The sequence below is a fragment of the Mytilus edulis genome, unplaced genomic scaffold, assembly GCF_963676685.1.
Source record: "Mytilus edulis unplaced genomic scaffold, xbMytEdul2.2 SCAFFOLD_1669, whole genome shotgun sequence".
Lineage (NCBI taxonomy): Eukaryota > Metazoa > Mollusca > Bivalvia > Mytilida > Mytilidae > Mytilus > Mytilus edulis.
Genome location: NW_027268649.1, coordinates 1 through 22,287, shown reverse-complemented (window position 1 = coordinate 22,287; position 22,287 = coordinate 1). Strand labels below are relative to the sequence as shown.

At 33.3% G+C, this 22,287-nt stretch overlaps 1 protein-coding gene and 1 long non-coding RNA gene across 3 annotated transcripts; one reads left to right on the top strand and one right to left on the bottom strand.

Annotated features, from left to right (window-relative positions):
- Positions 1–5,633: 5,633 nt before the first annotated feature.
- LOC139508172 (uncharacterized) lies at positions 5,634–12,486 on the top strand (the record flags this gene model as incomplete). 2 transcript variants are annotated; one of them, XM_071295919.1, is given in 4 exon segments in its annotated part: positions 5,634–5,923; positions 6,078–9,908; positions 10,857–11,714; positions 11,869–12,486. In XM_071295919.1, coding segments are annotated over 2 exon segments (3,357 nt in total). In that variant the 3' UTR covers positions 11,217–11,714; positions 11,869–12,486.
- A 1,192-nt stretch (positions 12,487–13,678) lies between these two features.
- On the bottom strand, positions 13,679–17,361 carry LOC139508171 (uncharacterized). The gene is made up of 3 exons (XR_011661113.1): positions 17,290–17,361; positions 15,976–16,384; positions 13,679–14,710 (listed from the first exon to the last, which is right to left on the bottom strand). It is a non-coding gene; the product is annotated as an uncharacterized lncRNA (long non-coding RNA).
- Positions 17,362–22,287: the final 4,926 nt, after the last annotated feature.

Genomic DNA, 22,287 nt, shown 5'->3' with positions numbered 1-22,287 from the left:
TACGATGAAAAAGTGATTTAAAATTAAATATATTCATAAAATAAAGTTGTATTGGTGTTAAAATAACATGAAAATGCCTGAAATGATATCATTATTCAATAATAATATGTTAAAACTGTTTTTTGAGGTATATTGGGGTATATTGGGGTAAAAAGTCACGCCGGTTTTTATCGGTGTTGAATGTATATGTAGACCTTTAAGTAGAGAACGTTGAAAATGCTGTGCAATAAGCAAAAAACGTTTTAACATAGTAAGATATGATTTTCCTGTGATTAAATAAAGGTGTCATTTGATACTCAAAATTTGAGCTTTTTTTTCGTTTTGGAGTTATAGTCTGGTCATTTGTGAAAATTGATCTTTCCATTTCTAAACCCCACATAAATTCAGTTGTTATGATTTGATTTCTGATTTACGTGTAGCAGTCCAGATTTGCAATTATTAGTTGCATTCAAGAAGACTCGGTTTGTTGTCAATCTGACAGTCTCTTTTAAGACTATAAGTTGTCATATAGGCTAACTGGGAACTGGTGTATACTTGCCTATTTTGGGATCATGCCACATATTTCTAAACATTTAATTAGCATTGACCAGAAAATATTGTAATTTATGAATGTTACCATTTTAGTATTACATACGAAGATCGGGCTAATAGATATAATAAGATGTGGTGTGGTATGATTGCCAATGAGACAACTATCCATCAAAGTCACAATTTGTAAAAGTAAACCATTATAGGTCGAAGTATGGTCATCAACACGGAGCCTTGACACACACTGGATAGCAAGCTATAAAGGGCCTTACAAAATTAAATGACTAGTGTAAAAAAATTCAAACGGGATAACCAATGGTCTAATCTATATGAAATAAACAAGGAAAGAGAAACACTTATGAACCACATCAGCAAACGACAACCACTGAACATCAGATTCCTGAAAAAAAAATACGGCGTCTTTAAACGTTGTAATATGTATCAACCTTCACCTTAACCTGAAACAATAGGGTAAAATCTCAACATAGAAGGACACACTTATCAATTGAAATGAGAATTTTGACATGGGTAATAAAATGATTATTACCCACTCCTTTTTTATCAGTATTAAAATAAGATTGTACGAAAAAAGCAAATTTAAATATCAAAATTACAGAGCCTCAGAAAACAAATCAAATGGTAAAATGAAAAGCTCAAACACATCAACCGAATAGATAACAACTGTACGCTATGCGAATATGCTTGTACATTTGGATTAACATTGATTTTCTTATTCAATAATTAACATAGATCATGAAGTTGTCATGTTGTTTTTTTATTTCAGATTTTATTAATCGGTATTATAAACGAATGATAACGATTACAAAATGCATACACATCTAAAAAATAACTATGCGAAATAAATTACTGCTTTTCAAGGAATCATGTCTTGTTCATTGCTAATGCGGAATTTTGAACCGTTACATCATTTGTTTTACAGACAGTCCAGAGTCTGTTACACTGTTTCCATATGATACACACTATAGTGTAACAGAAGGAAACAATATATAACTAATCAATTGCAGTGTAGACTGTAGACCTGTTTGTAAATTTATATGGTCTGGTCCCAACGTTCCAGCTGGCACAACTAACGTACTCAGTCTTCAGAATATACAGAAAAACCAAAGAGGAGTTTTTAACTGTAGAGACGTTACGCGCGATGTTCGTACCTCATTGGAAAATCGGCGTAGTTGGCAAGATGCAAGTCCAAAATAAATAATTTTGTGATATCACATTCATTGCTATTGTACGTATTTTAAAAAAATAATGTTTTTTAAAATAAAAACGAAAAAAGGAATTGTTGAAACTATGTTTTATGCTGAATTCGACAAGCTTCATTTAAAAAACCGGCTATTTTTTGGCTGTCCCGCGTAACATATTTCCTTTATTGTAACCACTTAACTATCATTTTCGTCTAAACTATTTAATATTTAAAACTTTTTTTCATTAATTTAACAGAAAGGTTCATTCAGTCGTAATGCATTTTTTTATGACGTTATAATGACATCATAGAAAAAAAGCGTTCCATACTACAAGGGCAAATCTGTCCCACGGGGAAAAAAAATGGGATTACAGATTTGAGAATCAAAAAACATTTGTCTAAAATGGAAAAAGGTTAGTATTTGTATTTTACTACATCAATTTTAAATTGCTTAATTTTATGAATTTAAAGACAAATATCCTGGGAAATGATATATGGTAATTTATGGACGATTTTTTAAAGGCTTACAAGGTTGTCGTACCGCCATTTTTTGACGTAAAAACGAACTCAACTCAAATTTACGTCAATTGTTTGCCTATCAGTGCTCTTATAATGATAGAATTTTATGATTTTTTTAAATGTTATTTTTCTTAAATTTTCAAAAATCTAAAAATACATCAATTTTCAATCAGTAGTTAAAAATCATCGTCGATTTTGCGGAGTCTTACAAGAATGTCGCACTTGCTTAAAAAGAACGTTTCAGTCAAAGTTTTGGTTTGAACGTAACGAAATATTCTCAACGTTGTGTTACGCAAACTTATACTGCAATCAGCTATTTTGCTATACAGATAAAGCTATACGTATAAACGTAAGCTTTATACGTCAATGACCTCAACTAACCTTTAAGCCCCGCCTACTTACCGGAACTACTGTATTTTATCAACAACGTCACGTCACAACCATGACAACGTGTAGTAACAATGGTCAAACTTTTATGAATTTAAACTTGCTATGTCTTCAAATTGGTAATTTATATTCCATGTTTATTAAATGTTATTAATTAAGTTCATGTTCCCTGTTCCCTGAAATTCCAAACACTTTTTTTTAACAAAATTTGTTACATATTTTTTTTATTTTTGACGTAATTTTGACGAAACAGGGGAAAAGCTCGGTAGAACCTCGCATTTCCCCCGTTTCTAAGCCTCATACAAATAATTTTCATATTTCAAGACACTATACGTATATTGTCTAAATATACGAACATCGCGCGTAACGTCACAGCATATAACGACGCTGGTGTTTTTAAATCAGACGATGTGAATATAAATATTCAGTGTAAGTAATACTGCTTTGTTCATTCTCAAATGTCAGTAAAATAGAGTTGTAGGTGTTGGCATTTTGATTGAAAATTGTTTTCAAAAGTTTATCATGCTTATAGCAACGATAAGGCAGCAACCATTTGATTTTCTGGGGGGGGGTGGCTATGGTTTTTTTTGGAAAAAAAAGTTTGTTTCTAGTTTTTGGAGAAAAAAAATAATTTGTTTTTGATTCTGAGAAAAAAAAATTGTTTGTTTCACCCTCAGCTGCCACTATATGTAATGCTAAAATTGAAAGAAAAAAATTGTTTTCAACTTGTTGCGAAAAAAATAGATTGTTTTTCGCCATATGGTTGCTGCCTAAATGGTAATCTTTTTGTGGATCCGATTTATAAATATTGTTGCTAAGGTGAAACTTTTTTTACTTGGACACTTCTACGAGGGGCTTCAATAATGGTACATAAAACTATTCTGATCCCCTATTTGATGGAGAAAAAATATTCTCCGCAAGCAGAAGACCAAAAACAATATTCAGAATCCAGAATTTCCTCATGCCCTTATAGTGTTAAATTTTCAACCAAAAAGTTTGATTAATAGCGATGAAAAATTTAATAAAATTGTTAGCGCTTAGCGCGATTTTATTTTCACTTCGACAAAACAACCATATCTCCACTTTTAAAGCTATATGCATGGTTGCTCCCTTATACAACGTTTGGACTGATTCTTGTAAAAAGTATATGCATTTATCCATATGATAAACGTAACTCCATTAGGGGCCCTCAATCAACCACTGTTTATAAATAGCAAATAAAAGGAAAAGGGAATTTTTTTTGCATTAAGGTATATCATTGTTCCGTATTTGTTATTTGTGCATTTTTAAGTTATCGTACGACAATCAATTTTGAGCAAAGTAAAAGAACACAGCTGGTACGTCCAGCCAGATTGTGACGTGTAAAGAGAGCGCCACGCTGTCAGCTGCATGATGGTTTTTTTTTCTATTTTTGGCGATACACCAATGTTGCTCTCGAAAAACAAGTACAATGTAAAACGCTGAATTTTAAGTAAAGCATTCACCTACGGAACGCTGAAAACTGAATATTTGAAAGTCAAGAAAATATAAGAATCGAAACAATTGAAGAGGTGTTTGGCCAAAGTGAAGTTAAACATATCAAAATCCATCTCTAAGGGCTACTTTGCCGGAGTGAGTTGAATCCTAAGTTTCTTTGTAATTTGTATGTAAGCAACCTACATGTATTTAAAATTATCGATTTTTGGTTGCCAGTGACAAATATTTCATGAATGTTCATGAAAAAGTTAGCAATAAATACAACAGGGAGGAATTGTGCTTGTTATTCTTATGATGAAAATATAATCTTTCAATTAGTTTAATTGAGGTCTGGAGCTAGCATATGTCAGTAACTGCTAGCTTCATATATAGTAGTCCTTTGTTAATTTATTATCATTGTCATTTTGATTAGTTTCTTTTGTTTCCTATTCTGACATAGGACTTGGCTGTTTTTACTGTGCGTATTGCTGTGTATCTGTTTATTCTACATTGGTTAGAGGTATACGGGGAGTGTCCCATTTTAGGAGCCTCTGGCCTTTGTTAGTCTTGTATGATTTTTTATTTAGTTTCTTGTGTATAATTCGGAGTTTAGTATAACGTCCATTATCACTGAACCATAAATGAACCATCAATGAACCATCACTAAACCAGTACACTTTTTGTCTCGGGTCAGTTGTGGGCACGCTTAGCACAACGTTCATTGCGACACCATAAATTAAGTATTCCTTCCGTATCATAACTTGGAACTGAAATTAATCATCTGAGGCAATATAATGTATTATCGTCATGCAACAGATAAAAAAGAAATCAAAACGTTTTTAGTTTCAAGCGACCAAAGCGTTTTTTCCAGATCTACCTTCATCAGGAACGTCAAAAAGGCGAATAATATACAATTATGGCCCGTTGAAGAGGTGAATATCCAAAATTGTCAACACGAGAAGGTTATTTCATTGAGGGCGCAGCCCGAAGTGAAATAACTTTTGAGGGTTGACAATTTTGGATATTCATCGATTCTAAGGGGCCACAATTGTTTTATTATACTTAAACCATTGTGGTGACGTCAGCCTATTCATTTACCGTGGATTCTTTTTCTAGAATCTACGCTTCCTAAATCCGTCGCTGAAATGGACTCACCAGATTATATTCTATTGTTTCCTTTGGGCTCATGGTTTCTTTTTCAAGAATCAACGCTTATCCATTGTATCTATATCACCGAACTAACAGTGAAAGTGCATTTCGAACACAGACTGACGTTTGAAAATACATTTGTGTTCGATTTTCTCGAATATACAACAAAAAGTAGAATCTTTTTGTAAAATATTGATGGCCCTGAAAAGGGACCGTTTATAAGAGACATCATCGGCTGCTGCCACTCTCAGCTCTATTTATGTCCAATGCCGTATTTCCTCGTCTCTCGATGGGCCTCCAGTGTAACGTGAACGCTGCCATTTTGTTTATTTACGTTTGTGACGTCTTTTTATGGGAGGTAACTCAAGTACAAATAAACAAACACAAAAGGTTATTGTAACAAACTTCAGTTAATTATTTATATGATTTATTTTACACCTAGGACTATATTTTATGTTATCTCTTATTTTCACTAACACCGGTAATCTAGTCAAGCAGACCTTGTTTATCACGTGATTACGCACCTATTGAAATTTAACAGGTGAGTCTCAAAGCAGTCGGCACATGATCATTGAGAGTAGCACACGTTTGTGCAGTTGGGTTTGTGGTTTAGATAGCAATTTGGACATTATAATTGTCAGGACAGGACATGGATGTCCAAAGGCTAATTGAAACAACACTCAGGTAAGTTATTTTACTTATATTTTATGGTACATTGAGGTCAATTTGCTGTCGAGATGATATTTCTTGCTCGCGGTCCAAATGTACGGATAATTGCCATATTATTCATATTTATAGATAACGTAAGTAATTTTTGGGTTCAATTATTATTTTGCAGGGGTTTTTAGGCCCGGTTTTAGTGTGCGTTGGCACGTTGCTAATTGTCGACTGGTCGGAGATAATGGTGTCGATGAATTAATGGTGTCGGGGTTAAAAATGGTAACAACTCGGTGATATATTGGTTGGAGTTACAACGCATGGAGGCGGTGATAAATTTATAGTCCGTTTCTATTTATTTGGAGCAAAAAGTCCGTAAAATTATATACATTTTTAGTTGAGAAATCGAGAAGTCCGTGCAGTATTTATGCAGTTTAAAGCAGTTATAGTTTGTTATTCAGCATTATATTTATTCATACAAATTTAGTGTTCTCTTCAATCAATTTAGAAGCAACCAGATATATGTGAAAATTAGTTAATTCGTCCGTTTAATTATAAAGAGAAATTTAAAGGGGAACAACCCAGTTCATCATTTACATCTACAGTACGTACAACGAGGAACGTATCCGGGCAGTGTGCGGAAAGTGTGCAGGCCGAAATTTGTTTGATTTATGTTTATTTCATGACATTTTGTTTGGTTCCGTGTGTGTTTATTTAGTTACATTTGTGTTCTCATTTCATATTACATTTTTTGTTGAATTTACTTTATTTTGTTTTGTTAATTAAATTTATATTTTAATTTGGTTTTGTATGACATTGGCCACCTGACAATTCCCAAAGAACTTACTTCGTTACAATGGTGGCAGCGGTGGGATTGTCACTGTGCCAATTGTTATATTAGAAAATATTGTCAGATAGACAACAGGGATTTTTTTTTTGTTATATATTTTGTTTGAACTTTTATGTTTTATTATTTGTTTACATTATCATTTTATTATTATTTGTATTGTACAGTATGGCAGGAAGTGTATTACCCGCTTGGGTTCCGGAGATGTTAGAGAAGGGTGAAACTTTGGAGACATGTTTAGAAATGTTGAAAAACATGCAGTCTACTGAGAGAGAAGCTAGAATGGAAGAGAGAGAGATGAGAAAGATAGAGATGGAAAAAGAGGTACGTTTAAAAGAGTTAGAGCTTAGAGAGAAAGAAATGGCTCAAGGTGTTGCACCACCACAGACACATTCAAGTTTGAAGTCGAAACTTCCTAAATTTAAGGAAGGTGAAGACCCAGATGTATTTTTAAGGTCCTTTGAGAAATTGGTGGTTTTGCATAAAATACCCAAGTCTGAGTGGGCCCTTAGATTAGTCCCTTTACTTTGTGGGAAAGCTTTAGAGGCATTTTCTAGATTGTCTGAAGAGGACAGTAAAAATTATGATAAAATTAAATCTGCTATTTTATGTAGATACGAGCTTACTGCCGAGGCATACAGGGAGAAGTTCAGAAGTGAACGCCAGTCTTCGGATGAGTCATTTAAGGAATTTTCAGTCAGACTAGTAGGTTTTCTTAGACATTGGTTGGAGCGTGAGTTGATAGGCACTGATTTTGATAGATTTGTTGATTTAGTTACTAGAGAACAGTTAATGGTAAGTTGTAATAAAGAGCTCAAACTTTGGATCAAGGAACAGAAACCGAAAACAATTGATGAGTTGGTAGACAAAGCTGAGGCTTTTCAGCAAGCACATAAAGATGAACAGGTAAGTTCTAAATCAGTTGGGAGAATTGACACCGACCAATCTAAACAACAAGGTAGATATAACCAATCAAAAGGAAGACAACCTGACACTAGGACTTGTTTTATTTGTAAGAACATTGGTCATATAGCTACGCACTGTCCTACAAGGACGAACCGGTCAAAGGAGGATAATTTTAAGCCAGGTAAGTTTGGTTTGTGCATACAGAGTAGACAGGAGTATAGAGTAGATGATTATATTAGTGGTGTGACTGTTAAGTTGCCTGGTGTTTCATGTAATGGCGACAAGGTACAGGTACATGGACTTGATATAGTAGAAGGTAAGATCGATAGTGATAAAATCTCAGTTTTGAGAGATACAGGTTGTTCTACTGTATTTGTTCATAGTAGGTTTACTAACCCAGATTGTCTTACAGGTCAGACTAGAGACATATGTTTAGCAGATGGTTCAGTGAAGCAGTGTCCAGAAGTATGTATTAATATTTCTACTCCTTATATTTCAGGTGATATTATTGCATTGATCTTAGATACACCGTTTGCAGATCTGATTGTTGGAAACTATGTGAACACATCAGTACCACATAGTGTCGATGGTTTATCAGTGACTAGTGGAGAAGATATTTTTGTTTCAGGTGACTCAGTCCCATGTCATGCAGTTGAGACTCGATCTCGAAAGAAGAAGCAGGATGAAGCAGATAGTATGATTGATCAGACGAATGTTCAGCGTAGTAGCGATATACCTATATCTCATTCTATAGATTTTTCAGACGTATGCCATGATTTTAAGATTTGTGATAGGAAGCAGTTGATTGAGTTACAGAAGACAGATGAGACTTTGGATAAGGTAAAATCTTATGTAAGTGATGTGCATGATAACCCAGCATCTTATTTTATATATAATTCAGATTTACTATATAGAGTGTATACTAAGCCAAGTGGTGAAGTTATTCAGCAAATTGTATTACCAAGCAAGTTGAGAGGAACAGTTCTTTCGTTGGGACATGATATTCCGTTGGCAGGTCACCTTGGGAATAAGAAAACAAGAGACAGAATCATGCAGCACTTTTTCTGGCCAGGTATATTTAATGATATTGCCGAATACTGTAGGCCTTGTCCAGATTGTCAGATAGGTACATCGAAGGGTAGAGTACCACGTGCTCCATTGATTAGCATACCACCTATGGATGAGCCATTTCAGCGCATTGCTATTGATTTTGTTGGCCCTTTGCCTATGACTGATGACAAAAACCGTTATGTACTTGTTTGCGTCGATTATTCCACTAAATATCCAGAAGCAATTCCTTTAAAAGATCAAGAAGCTTCTACAGTCGCTAATGCTCTTATAAGTTTATTTTCTAGAGTTGGCATACCCAGGGAGCTGTTGACAGACCAAGGCAGTAACTTTATGTCAGAGCTGATGGTTGAGGTATGTAGACTATTAAAGATAAGTAAGTTACGCACTAGTCCTTATCATGCTATGTGTAATGGACTCTGTGAAAAGTTTAACGGTGTACTGAAGAAAATGTTGAAGGCATATGCACGACAGACACCAAAAACATGGGATGCATATATCCCTTACTTATTATTTGCATATCGGGAGGTACCAAATGAGAGTACTGGTTTCTCACCGTTTGAATTGTTATATGGCAGGCACATTAGAGGACCTCTAGCAGTACTTAAAGAAGAGTGGGAAGAGCCTAGTACATGTCAAAACTCTGTGTTGAGTTATTTATTAGACACTAGAGAAAAGTTGAGAACAATGGCTGAGTACGCCATTGAAAATGAAACAAAAGCGAAACAAAGACAGAAGTTTTATTATGATAGAAAAGCTAGAGACAGAAAGATTGAAGTTGGTCAAAAGGTGCTTATATTATTGCCTACACATACATCAAAGCTGTTAGCGAGTTGGAAAGGACCATTTATAGTGACTGATAAAGTTAGTCCTGTTGACTATAAGGTCAAGGTTAGAGGAAAAGACAAAGTATTTCATGTAAATATGTTGAAGTTATGGCATGAGCGGGTAGATAATGATCTTGATAATAATGTCACAACAGATATTGCTGCGTGCTTAAATGTAATTTCAGGTCTTAACACAGATGAAGGCACAGATGATAGTGAGATGACTACAGATATAACTCCAGTGTTGAAAAGCAAAGAAAATGTAGATGACGTTACGATCTCACCAGAATTGACAACTGTCGAAAAACAGCAGCTTAAAGAATTACTATCAGAATATGAAGACATCTTTAGTGACGTACCTAAGGTAACAAATATTATAGAACATAGAGTAGTTACAAAAACAGATGAACCGATTTACCAACGTCCGTACCCACTACCATACGCACTTAGAGATAAGGTCAGAGAAGAGATTGACAATATGTTAGCTGCAGGTATAGTTGAGCCGTCTGACAGTCCGTATGCAGCTCCGATAGTACTGATCAAGAAAAAAGACAACACACTTAGATTTTGTGCCGATTATCGTTCCTTGAACAAACAGACTATCTTTGACCCGATTTTTATGCCACGCATGGATGAGGTACTGAATAAAGTCAGCAGAGCACGATATATCAGTAAACTTGATTTAACTAAGGGCTATTGGCAGGTACCACTTGATAAAGATAGCCGACAGAAGAGCGCATTTATAACGCCGTTCGGACATTATCAGTTTACTGTTACTCCATTTGGTATGATGAACTCAGGTGCTACTTTTGTTCGTATGATGGATAAAGTTCTGGCAGGATACGAGGAATTTGCTGACTCGTTCATTGATGATATTGGTATATTTAGCGATACATGGGAGTACCATATTGAGCATTTAAGGGCAGTATTCGATTCACTGAGACAGGCAAACCTCGTTGCAAAACCGAGTAAGTGTTTATTTGGCTACGATGAGCTTGAGTTTTTAGGACATATTGCCGGCGGTGGCAAGATTAAGCCTGTTCAGGACAAGGTATCTGCTATACATGAATTTCCAGTGCCTGTCACGAAGAAACAGGTGAGATCATTTCTCGGTCTGATAGGTTTCTACAGGAAGTTTATACCACAGTTCTCCGACATATCCGTACCTTTGACTGACCTTACAAAGAAAAACGAACCAAATAAAGTTGAATGGTCAGACACAACACAAAAATCTTTTGACAAGCTTAAAGAATGTATTTGTAGTGACTCTGTATTACGGAGTCCAGATTTTTCTAAAAAGTTTATTTTGCAGACTGATGCGTCCGGTAAGGGTCTAGGTGCTGTACTAGAGCAAGAATTTGATGACGGAAGGCGTCCAATTATGTTTATCAGCAAGAAACTCTCTGGAGCGGAATGCAACTACGCAGTGGTAGAAAAGGAGTGCTTTGCCATAGTGTGGGCGGTTAAAACTTTGAGAAACTATCTAGAGGGTAAAGAGTTTGCTATTAATACTGATCATGCTCCTTTACAGTGGTTACAGAGGATGAAAACCAGTAACCAACGGTTACTCCGTTGGAGTTTGATACTTCAGGAATTTAATTATACAGTTTTTTACATTGCAGGCAAGACAAACATTGTTGCAGATGTTTTGTCTAGATGTGGCGATATTTAGATAACCCCTGAGTGTGACGTTATTACAGCGTTATTGTGTTAATTTTGGTTTTATTTTAGTGTTACAGGACTGAATTTTTTTATGTTTGATGTGTACATATTTTTTTTTTTTTTTTTTTTTTACTGATATAGCTTAATTTCAGATTAGATTTTGAAGTTTGTTGTTTCTGGTCGGACTAAATGTTCTTTAGTCTCCTGGAAAGGGACGTTTGTAACAAACTTCAGTTAATTATTTATATGATTTATTTTACACCTAGGACTATATTTTATGTTATCTCTTATTTTCACTAACACCGGTAATCTAGTCAAGCAGACCTTGTTTATCACGTGATTACGCACCTATTGAAATTTAACAGGTGAGTCTCAAAGCAGTCGGCACATGATCATTGAGAGTAGCACACGTTTGTGCAGTTGGGTTTGTGGTTTAGATAGCAATTTGGACATTATAATTGTCAGGACAGGACATGGATGTCCAAAGGCTAATTGAAACAACACTCAGGTAAGTTATTTTACTTATATTTTATGGTACATTGAGGTCAATTTGCTGTCGAGATGATATTTCTTGCTCGCGGTCCAAATGTACGGATAATTGCCATATTATTCATATTTATAGATAACGTAAGTAATTTTTGGGTTCAATTATTATTTTGCAGGGGTTTTTAGGCCCGGTTTTAGTGTGCGTTGGCACGTTGCTAATTGTCGACTGGTCGGAGATAATGGTGTCGATGAATTAATGGTGTCGGGGTTAAAAATGGTAACAACTCGGTGATATATTGGTTGGAGTTACAACGCATGGAGGCGGTGATAAATTTATAGTCCGTTTCTATTTATTTGGAGCAAAAAGTCCGTAAAATTATATACATTTTTAGTTGAGAAATCGAGAAGTCCGTGCAGTATTTATGCAGTTTAAAGCAGTTATAGTTTGTTATTCAGCATTATATTTATTCATACAAATTTAGTGTTCTCTTCAATCAATTTAGAAGCAACCAGATATATGTGAAAATTAGTTAATTCGTCCGTTTAATTATAAAGAGAAATTTAAAGGGGAACAACCCAGTTCATCATTTACATCTACAGTACGTACAACGAGGAACGTATCCGGGCAGTGTGCGGAAAGTGTGCAGGCCGAAATTTGTTTGATTTATGTTTATTTCATGACATTTTGTTTTGTTCCGTGTGTGTTTATTTAGTTACATTTGTGTTCTCATTTCATATTACATTTTTTGTTGAATTTACTTTATTTTGTTTTGTTAATTAAATTTATATTTTAATTTGGTTTTGTATGACATTGGCCACCTGACAATTCCCAAAGAACTTACTTCGTTACAGTTATTCACCGGTGAATAATAGTACCGGTGAATAATAGGGTTATTCACCGCTGGTGTAAATTCTTTAGGGTTATTTGTCCTTCCTTCAATTGAATGAAAAGTAACTGAGTTATTCCATGTCACGTGATTACGTTTCACCCAATAGAATTGTTTGAAATATACGTAAGGTATAATAATACTATTTGGCCTACTGCTAGTTGGTCAGTTTTGACTGTTACTTCTAAATGTTGGCCACTGGGGACACCAAATAGCTCTGAATTATTTATCTTAAACGCTAAACTTATATCAACTCATTTGAAGGTTTAAATTATCCCATATGATGTCTAATATGTTTTATAAAAAAAACGACTTGTTCTTTGTGGGGCGTAACAGGTGGGGGGGGGGGGGGGTATCTGCACGGAAGAACGCGAAATAACATTGAACAGACTCTATTTTAAAAGAGTAAAATCCATTTTATTCCTTTTTATAATCTTTTTCAATGTTTACTATAAATGAATGCCGATTTCATAAAGAAACGCACATTTTTTACAACATTCCATGTTTTTATTCTTATAATTGATAAAATTTACATTTATTGTTCGGGAAATTTCCCAAAATATATGAAAGTTTCAAAATATTGGTGGTAAAAATGTATCTATGCGACTATTTATTCGGGAAATGTCCCGAAATCATTCTCAACATTATTATTTATTACATATATGTTGGCAGAGCATTTTAACAATTGCAAACAGATCTGAAACGCATTTCGGGAAATATCCCGACAAAAATAAACTAAGTACAACATGTATAACACAGATGTCTTCAAATATTTCGGGATTTATCCCGAAAATTCAAATGTATATGCTAGACCTCATGACTAATAATTTCTTTTCACATTTCGGGAAAAATCCCGAAAATATAAATCTAATATCAGACACACACTTGTTACATATATTTTTTTTACCCATTTCGGGAAAAATCCCGAAATAAAATCTACAAGAAAAAATAATTTTGATACATTATAAAAAAAGTTTTTACATAAATTTGTTTCCAACATTTGTTAAAATTTTAATTCATAAAAAATATGTTTATAACCATACTTTTCATTTAAAAAAAAAAAAAAAGTAATTTCTTAGAAATAATAAGTTAAGGTTACTCTATACTGCATCCCTTTTGTCATGCTTCAGTAATTCCCTAAATATAATATCAACCAAATTTGTCCCACAAAAAGGGGGGCCTATACATCCTCTAAATCCTATTTATAAGTGGTCGATATTAAACTGGCCTAAGCATAAACTTTAACATATAAACAGAAAACTGCAAAAGATTGTAAGTTATAAAACCATGATTTAGGATTCAGGATTATTAAAATCCCTAAGCACATGCATTGTCCAAAAGCATATTCAACTGCATATAAATTATCCCTGACCTACTTTTAGTGGTTCTCCTTAAATGTGGACTTATCACAAATATTTCAGTGTAAACAAAGGAAATTTTCAAAGTCAATATGCCATTACTGAGAGGCTGGTGAGGAGGGCGATGCTCTATGGGATTGAGATATATATATATGTGTCCATAACACATTATACTCTGCTTCCACAATCAGATTTCTATGTTCAGTAACTTATTTGTAATTGTTTAAAAAACACTGACTTAAATGAACACTTGAAAGTACAAAGTTTCAAGTTTATTTGACCATTACATCATAGTAAACTATTGTACACAAAACCTTAACCTTCTCTACTGTTGTACATCTTGAAAACAAAATAATTGATAAAAACTAGTTTCAACTCATTATTTCAAATGCCAATGAAATTTTAAAATAGGAATGAAAAAAAACTCAAACTCAAAAATATTCACTAATGTAGCCCCATTTAATTTTCGTAATTTGCACATTTTTTTTTGTCACAGAAAATATGGAAGAAACTATCTTTAATTATGTTTTTCTAAATTTCTTTGATATTCTCCACAGCAAAATATAAAAATTAAAATACTGTTCTAAAGTAAAATACATGTACTTTTAATATTTCAAATACATACAATAAAATATAACTACAAATCATAGTATACATGTGAATAAATCTTCATAGCATGTGCAATGTTTGTTATATTCAGATGGAATTATTACATATTATAAATTGATCTGTTTCTTTACTGATGCCTAGCTTTCTATTCCTTTCACTCCTGCCTATAAGACCAAAGTAAATTAACATTTAATAAAATATAACAAAAACGTTCTATTCTGCTGAACATGCTAAAAGTAAATATTAACTGTGAAATCAACAATTTTGATTATGTTGATAGGTTGAGACTATAACCATTTGACATTTATAATAAAACTTCTTCAACCCCCCCCCCCCCCCCCCCCCCTTGCCTTGTGTGACGTTTCACACAATCAACATGATCATAATGTACATAATGTTTTTGACATTTTTATAAATTTTATAAAGATAGTATATCCAATAAGTTTTCAAAATTATTTAGCGTAGAGTTGTGTTTTTTTCCCTTTCTCCAATTTGAATGTTCCTGGCAACCTGCATTCTTTTATGTTACTTTTTTCTTTTTACAAACACTGATCGAGATTTAAAAGGGGAGCAATATTGAGTTTGCATGTGACTTAATAAACAGATTAAAATCCTTAAAACAATATGTTTTATCTGTATGAACATTATGGATTATTTATTCCTTTTAGAGTTTTCTGAATAAATAAATGATGAATGGGTCCATGGGACACAGATTATGCCCCTGCTTGCATATAACATTTTAAAGGGTCATAAATCAAGAATGGTAAAAGTGACACACAGTACCCAAATGAGTACTTGATCTGATTTTTGTGGTAATAAGCATTGTGTTTAAGTTTCAGTACATTTGGTTAAGCAAACTTAAGTTTATAGTTAACTAAAACAAATAAACAGATGCGCCATGTGAACATGATACCTCTGTCTCTTTTTCAAGATACCTCTGTCTCTTTTTCAAGAATAAAGTTCAATAACTTCTTCATAAAATTGAGAATGGAATTGGGGGAAATACGTCAACAACCTGACCAAAGTGCAGACAACAACCGAAGTCCACCAATGGGTCTTCAACACAGTGAGAAAATCATGCACTATAAGTGTTTGTCTTTTCTCTTTTTTTATATAGATTAGAACGTTGGTTTTCATGTTTGACAGCTGGTTTCACAATAGTAATTTTTTGGGTCCTTAAATTAATAATAGCTTACTGTTTGGTGTGATCCAACGCTCTGTGTTGAAGACTGTACTTTGACCTATAATTGTTTTTCTTTTACAAATTGTGACTTGGATGGTGGAAGTCATACCACATCTTCCTTTATCTAATATTATGTACAAACATACAAGGATAAAACTTAATGCCCCCTCCACTACGACGGGGCATAACAAAAAGCATATGTATATAGAGAAGCAGGACTCTTATTAAGACTGAATATTACAGTACCTTATTCTGCATTCTTTCATCTTATCCCCTGATTGCTGACATGAATGGTTCTTTATTTCTTTTACTTCCAGGCAATTTTGGCATGAAAGCACCATATTTCAAGTTAAGTGTATCCATGGTTTGTCCTGGGCGTATTTTGATAAAAATGATAAATGTTGACCGCATCTTTTGGTGTCTCTCTTGTAAAACAATAATGCAAAGCCTCTGTGTGTTGTTTAAAATTACAAATCAAAGGAATTAACCAGTAAAATAAATGGTATTATAATTTCACTTCTGAAATAATCCTGACCGGTGACTGTACAGTTTCAGCATATTTTCCTTTGTTCTTAATTTTTCTGATATTTAGCTGAAAGCAGGATCAATGAAAATCTTTATGTGTGTGGCCAACAGGTTCTTACGACCAGAGAACCTGAAAAAAAATTATCTGTTGAGGTCTTGACTAGTATCATTTATTTATTCATTAATGAGATAGAGCTTTGTTAGAATATTGAAAGGTGGAAGCAGTATAATTACTTTAATACACTAAAATATGTAATAAATAAAACAAGAATGTGTCCATGGGACACAGATGTCCCTGCTTGTAAATATATCTCTAATATATATCCTTTTTCCTATTAAAAAAGTAACATATTCATGATAATATGAGAATGACGAAAGTGACTTGATCAGTGTTTGGTGTTAAGAAGCATTGTGTAAACATTTCACAACACTTAATGGTTGATGCAAAGTAAAGTTAAAGTGCAGTTTGGGATTTGAACAAGTTTTCAATTACTTCAAGTTCCCGTAAATCCCTGATATTCTTTAATGTTTTTTTTTTATTGCAGTACAGTAATAATCTGATGGTTCAAGAGAGCACAAAACCACGACAACAACATGTTTAATGTTTATCAAAATATCATTTTCCTTTGTTTTTTCTTAATATTATAAAATCAGAAGAAAAATAAATTTCCATATCTTGCCCTGTTAACGAGTTGTAATAAAATTTATTCATCAACATGATCAAATACACTGGATAAGAATCTGTTGGTAGTGCTCTGAGGTTAAATAATTGACTTATTTTCATAGGTTTATGACCATGCACTGACCAGCTATAACAATAATGGCTATAGAAAGTTGAGGCTCCAATGGGTCTTTATCGCTCACCTGATATTCTCATTTACAATTGATGCATGAAATAATGCAACTGTTATACTTTTGCTTTAGTTTCAGAGATATAAGTAAACACTGCATTTTCCTCCTATTTTCTATTTTTAGCCATGTCTGCCATGTAGGTTGGCAGGGTCATCAAACACATTTAAAACTATATATACATACCCTAATGATGAGTGTGGCCAAATTTAGGTAGATTTGTCTCAGTTGTTTCAGGAGACGACTTTTTTAAAAGATGAAAAAAAATTATGAAAAATTATTTATTATTTATTCCTTTCAAAATTCTCGGAATAAATAAATGTCATGATTGGGTCCATGGGACACAAATTATGTCCCCACTTGCATATAACTTCTTAAAGAAAAAAAGAAAAAAACATACAATAGATTGTATACCAATATGCGAATTAAAATATTAAGCTACAATGTAATGTATGTGCCTGTTCCAAGTCAGGAGCCTGTAATGCAGTGGTTGTCATTTGTTGAAGTGTTACATATTTTTTTTCTTCATTTTTTTGTACATAAATTAGGCCGTTAGTTTTCTTGTTTTACATTTGTCATTTTGGGGCCTTTTATAGCTGACTATGCAGTATTGGGGTATGCTCATGGTTGAAGAGGGTACAGTGACCTTTAGTTTTTAATTTCTGTGTCATTTGGTCTCTTGTGGAAAGTTGTCTCTTTGACAATCATACCACATCTTCTTTATATATAAAGTTAAGTACAACATTTAAAAGTGTTGACAATGGTTGATGTTAATTACATTATATTAGATTTTCTTGAGGAGAATAACTAAAATATGATTGTATTAGGGCTTGGATCCCACTAACATGTTTAATCCTGCTATCTTCTGTGCCTGTCCCAAGTCAGGAACCTGGACAATCAGTGGTTGTTGTTTGTTGCTGTGTTGCATATTTGTTTTTAGTTATTTTATTTGTATATTAATATTAAGGTCATTAGTTTGGAATTATTTTACAATTGTAATTTCAGGGCCTTTTTTATATATGACTATGCAGTATGATCATTGCTGAAGGCTGTACTTTGACCTATATATATAGTTAACTGACCGACGGAGGGACAGGTGTAAAACAATATGCCTGTCAACTTTTTCTTACAATTTCATACATTTCCCATATCATTGACTATTTTATCATTACTTACATCTGTCCATTATTATACTGTCTTTTAGGTCACATTGCATTTCAAGCTGATGTTCAATACTTGCACAGTTGTACACCTAGAAAAAAAATATGCAAAATTAAGATAAAACAGTCTTGTGTTACTGTCACACTAGTTTAGATAGAGAGTCTTGTGAGTTTTTAACAGAAAATTTACAACACATCAATGAGAAATTGAAAAAGTAAATAAAATTATACATTTGTCATTTTCGCTGTTGAGGTTACATGAGTGCATTAGCTGCCTTATTTTTACATGTTCACAAATCAGTATCCAGGAGAAGAGTAAATATATAAAGGCTCTGCATCCTCCCCCTGAAATGTTGTGTGCTTTTTCCAAGTTAAGAAAGAGTTTTAAAACTATCCATGCATGTCCACATCTAATTTATAAAAGATGATTAAATTGATCATTGAAATATGTATCAGAGTGAGAACTTCTCAATGTTCATTTTTTTTTTTGGGGGGGGGGGGGGTGATATTTATTACCCTAATTTAATATTTCTATTGTCTTTAAATTAAGTAACTGGGACGTACAGTACTGAGGATAAAATTTTCATATCTCTTCATTTATATACACAAATTCTAATGTTTCACATCCTGGGGGATTAAAACAGAGATTAAAACCCATGAAATTGAAATTTTTCACACATATATTTGACTTATAGTAGTGATTGGGAATGTAAACATGTGATAATGTTTTCCCAGTAGGCAGTTTAACCAAACTTAAGATAGACAAGACATAATAAATCTATTATACAATATACACCGCATGCACATGACATGTGCTCCAATCATAATGATGAACTGAGTCCATACTGTCCCTTTAACATGTTTAACAAATAATGCAAATTTTTTTTTTATTAAGATTCTGTGATTTTTTTTAATTTTATAAACATTCTTATAGTTAATGCTTGAAATAAATATAAGTTATATATACTTAATCATCTGTAGAATTTTTTTATTAATGAAAAAAAAAAAGAATTAGCTTAACTGATTAATCAATATTTAGGTCACAAGGCTTTTTACCCTGATGATCGAAGCTTGTCTAGAAATTGCTTCAGATTACTTTTAAGAAAATAGAACAGTTTTGAACATTCAAAAGGTCCCAAGTACATGTAAATATTAATGACACACATTTTTGATGACCAACAATGTATGAAGAAATTTTCATAGAACATAAAAATAAAAAACACAAAAAAAATCACATTATAAATCGAACACTGTTTCTGTTAGCGCTTTCACTGCATCCCTTGCAGTTCATCAGACAGAATTGTTATCGTTACTAGTAACAACTTGTGATGTTACCATGTGGTAGTTTGTATATATTACGGAATCTTATTCACAGACCGAATTTCACTTCCTAGTATTAAAAGTCGGCTTATACAGTTAAATAAAATAGCGTTCCTTGGCTTCAAGTGGAATTTTATCTTAGGTCCACATCTGAAACTAGAGGCTCTAAAGAGCCTGTGTTGCTCACCTTGGTCTATGTGCATATCATAAACAAAGGACACAGCAGAGTGATGGATTCATGACAAAATTGTGTTTTGATGCTGGTGATGTGTTTGTAGATCTTACTTTACTGAACATTCTTAGTGCTTACAAGTATCTCTATCTAATGAACCTATGAATCTATCCCAGTAGTTAAACTATTTTGTAAAATTTACAAAATTTATGAAAATTGTAAAAAATTGACTATAAAGGGCAATAACTCCTTAAGGGGGTTTATTGACCATTTTCATCAAGTTGACTTATTTGTAGGTCTAACTTAGCTCTACATTATTGCTGTTTACAGTTTATCTCTATTTATAATAATATTCAGGATAATAACCAAAAGCTGCAACATTTCCTTAAAATTACCAATTCAGGGGCAGCAACCCAACAACATTTTGCATGTTTGTTACGGAAATTTCGGGGCAGATAGACCTAGACCTAACGAAACAAATTTAACTGCGTCAGATTTGCTTAAAATGCTTTTGTTTCTGAGATTTTAGCAAAAAACTGCATTTTACCCTAGTTACAATTTTTTGCCATGTTGGCCATCTTGGTTCGCCGGATAGCATCATTTAACACATTTTTTAAACTAGATACCCTAATGATAATTGAGGACAAGTTTGGTTAAATTTGTCTTAGTAGTTTCAGAGAAGATTTTTGTAAAAAAAAAATTGACAAAAATTGACTATAAAGGGCAATAACTCATTAAGGGGTCAACTGACCATTTTGGTCATGTTGACTTTTTAGTAGATCCTACTTTGCTGAACATTATTGCTGTTTACAGTTTATCTATTTCCATAATAATATTGAAGATAATAACCAAAAACGGCAAAATTTCGCTAAAATGTCCAATTCAGGGGCAGCACGACAATGGACAACGGACGCCAAGTGATAAGAAAAGCTCACCTGACCTGAAAGGGATATAGTTTAAATTTTCCCTTTCCACATTGGTCAAAGTGTTCAGAACATGGAGAGTTTCTAATTGAAGGGACCTTTGTCCAGACAGCTGTTTGTGAACTCTTCGTCTATCAAATGGTTTGACCTATGTAGTTTTGATTACAAGTGGGACAGGTTGCACAATAAATAATATTTTTCGGTTTAATTGCTGTGCCTGATTTCAGAGTTTTACTTCTAGCATTTAGCATGTTCCACTTTTGGGATCCCCCCATTTTTGTATTTCTGCCACCTTTGTTCTGTGTACTGAATTTTGCTCGTGTCAGAAGTTTCTTTAGATTTGGTGCTTGTTGACAGCTCCCAATAAGTCATGATTCATCGACTAGATCTTTCATTTGCTTGATGCAGAATAGGTAAAAAAAAACTTAGCAGAATTAAAGATAAGTGACTTTTTTATTATCTCCCTTTAAAGGACACTTAGCTTTCACTGTGAAAAAGTCCTCTTATTGAATGTCAACCTTGTAGGACAGAATTTAATAGTACTTTGTCATAAAAGAATGTCCAATTGAAGGACACTTTTTCACAGCATCTGACAAATTAAAATATTTACATTTTCTGTAAAAAAGTGTCAAGGTGGTTGATAGTAAACAAATTGGGTATTGTTACTTAAAGACCAAACAACCTATTCATTTCTACCAGTGATTTTTCCTTAAAATTTTGTGTGAAGGTATTTCATGATTTGAGGAATAAAATGTGATGAAACAAATTGCATGGGGCCGGGTCACCGACTTATTTTTGTCACTATAGCAACCTCAGTTTCGGGTTTCCTGAATATTAACATAATATTTGCTTGTTATCTAAACTCTCAAAAAAATCCTTTATATCAAACCTACAAGCATAGTTCTTGTTTCACGTTAAACAGTAGATTTGTATCTATCAAAACAGGTTAAAAAATTTAAAACTCGTATTGTTTTGATCTTTAAAAATATGATTTATTTCATCCCCGCCAAAAATAAAAATGAAAAATGAAAAACGTTTCCAGTATTAAAAAATTTCTGCCAGTGATTTATCCATACAAAATTTCAAGAAGGAAAGTGCCATGTGTATGTAATCTTCAAAATAAAGCAAAAAAAAGTGTGTGTCACCGACCTTTCAAAAAAGTTATGAGTAATTTTCATGTTTTTTTTTCTCCTTTGTTTTGAAGAAAAGAGTTGTCTTTCTTTAGAACATTGCATCTGATGTCATAGTACAAAATTTTCTTGCTGGCCCACTATTTGAAAAAAATCGCAAATTGGACTTTTGAAACTCACATTTAAATTTCCAAGAATAGCAAATATATTCACCTACTTTATCATCCGGTAATACAAGAGATTAAATGCATGTATCAGTATCAGATCTTATGATGCTGTTGCCGCATAATATTTACCTTCAGAAACACCATCTGTTGGAATGAAAAATTGTTTGAAATAACCTTTCCCGCCACTTTTGTTATGAAAATCTGTTTTTTCATGTGTCTATGCTGCATCATGCATTCGGGTTTAGTTTTCTGTAATAAGTTAATACTTCAGTTTCATTATGAATATATCTTTCACATTCATTTGTTAAAATT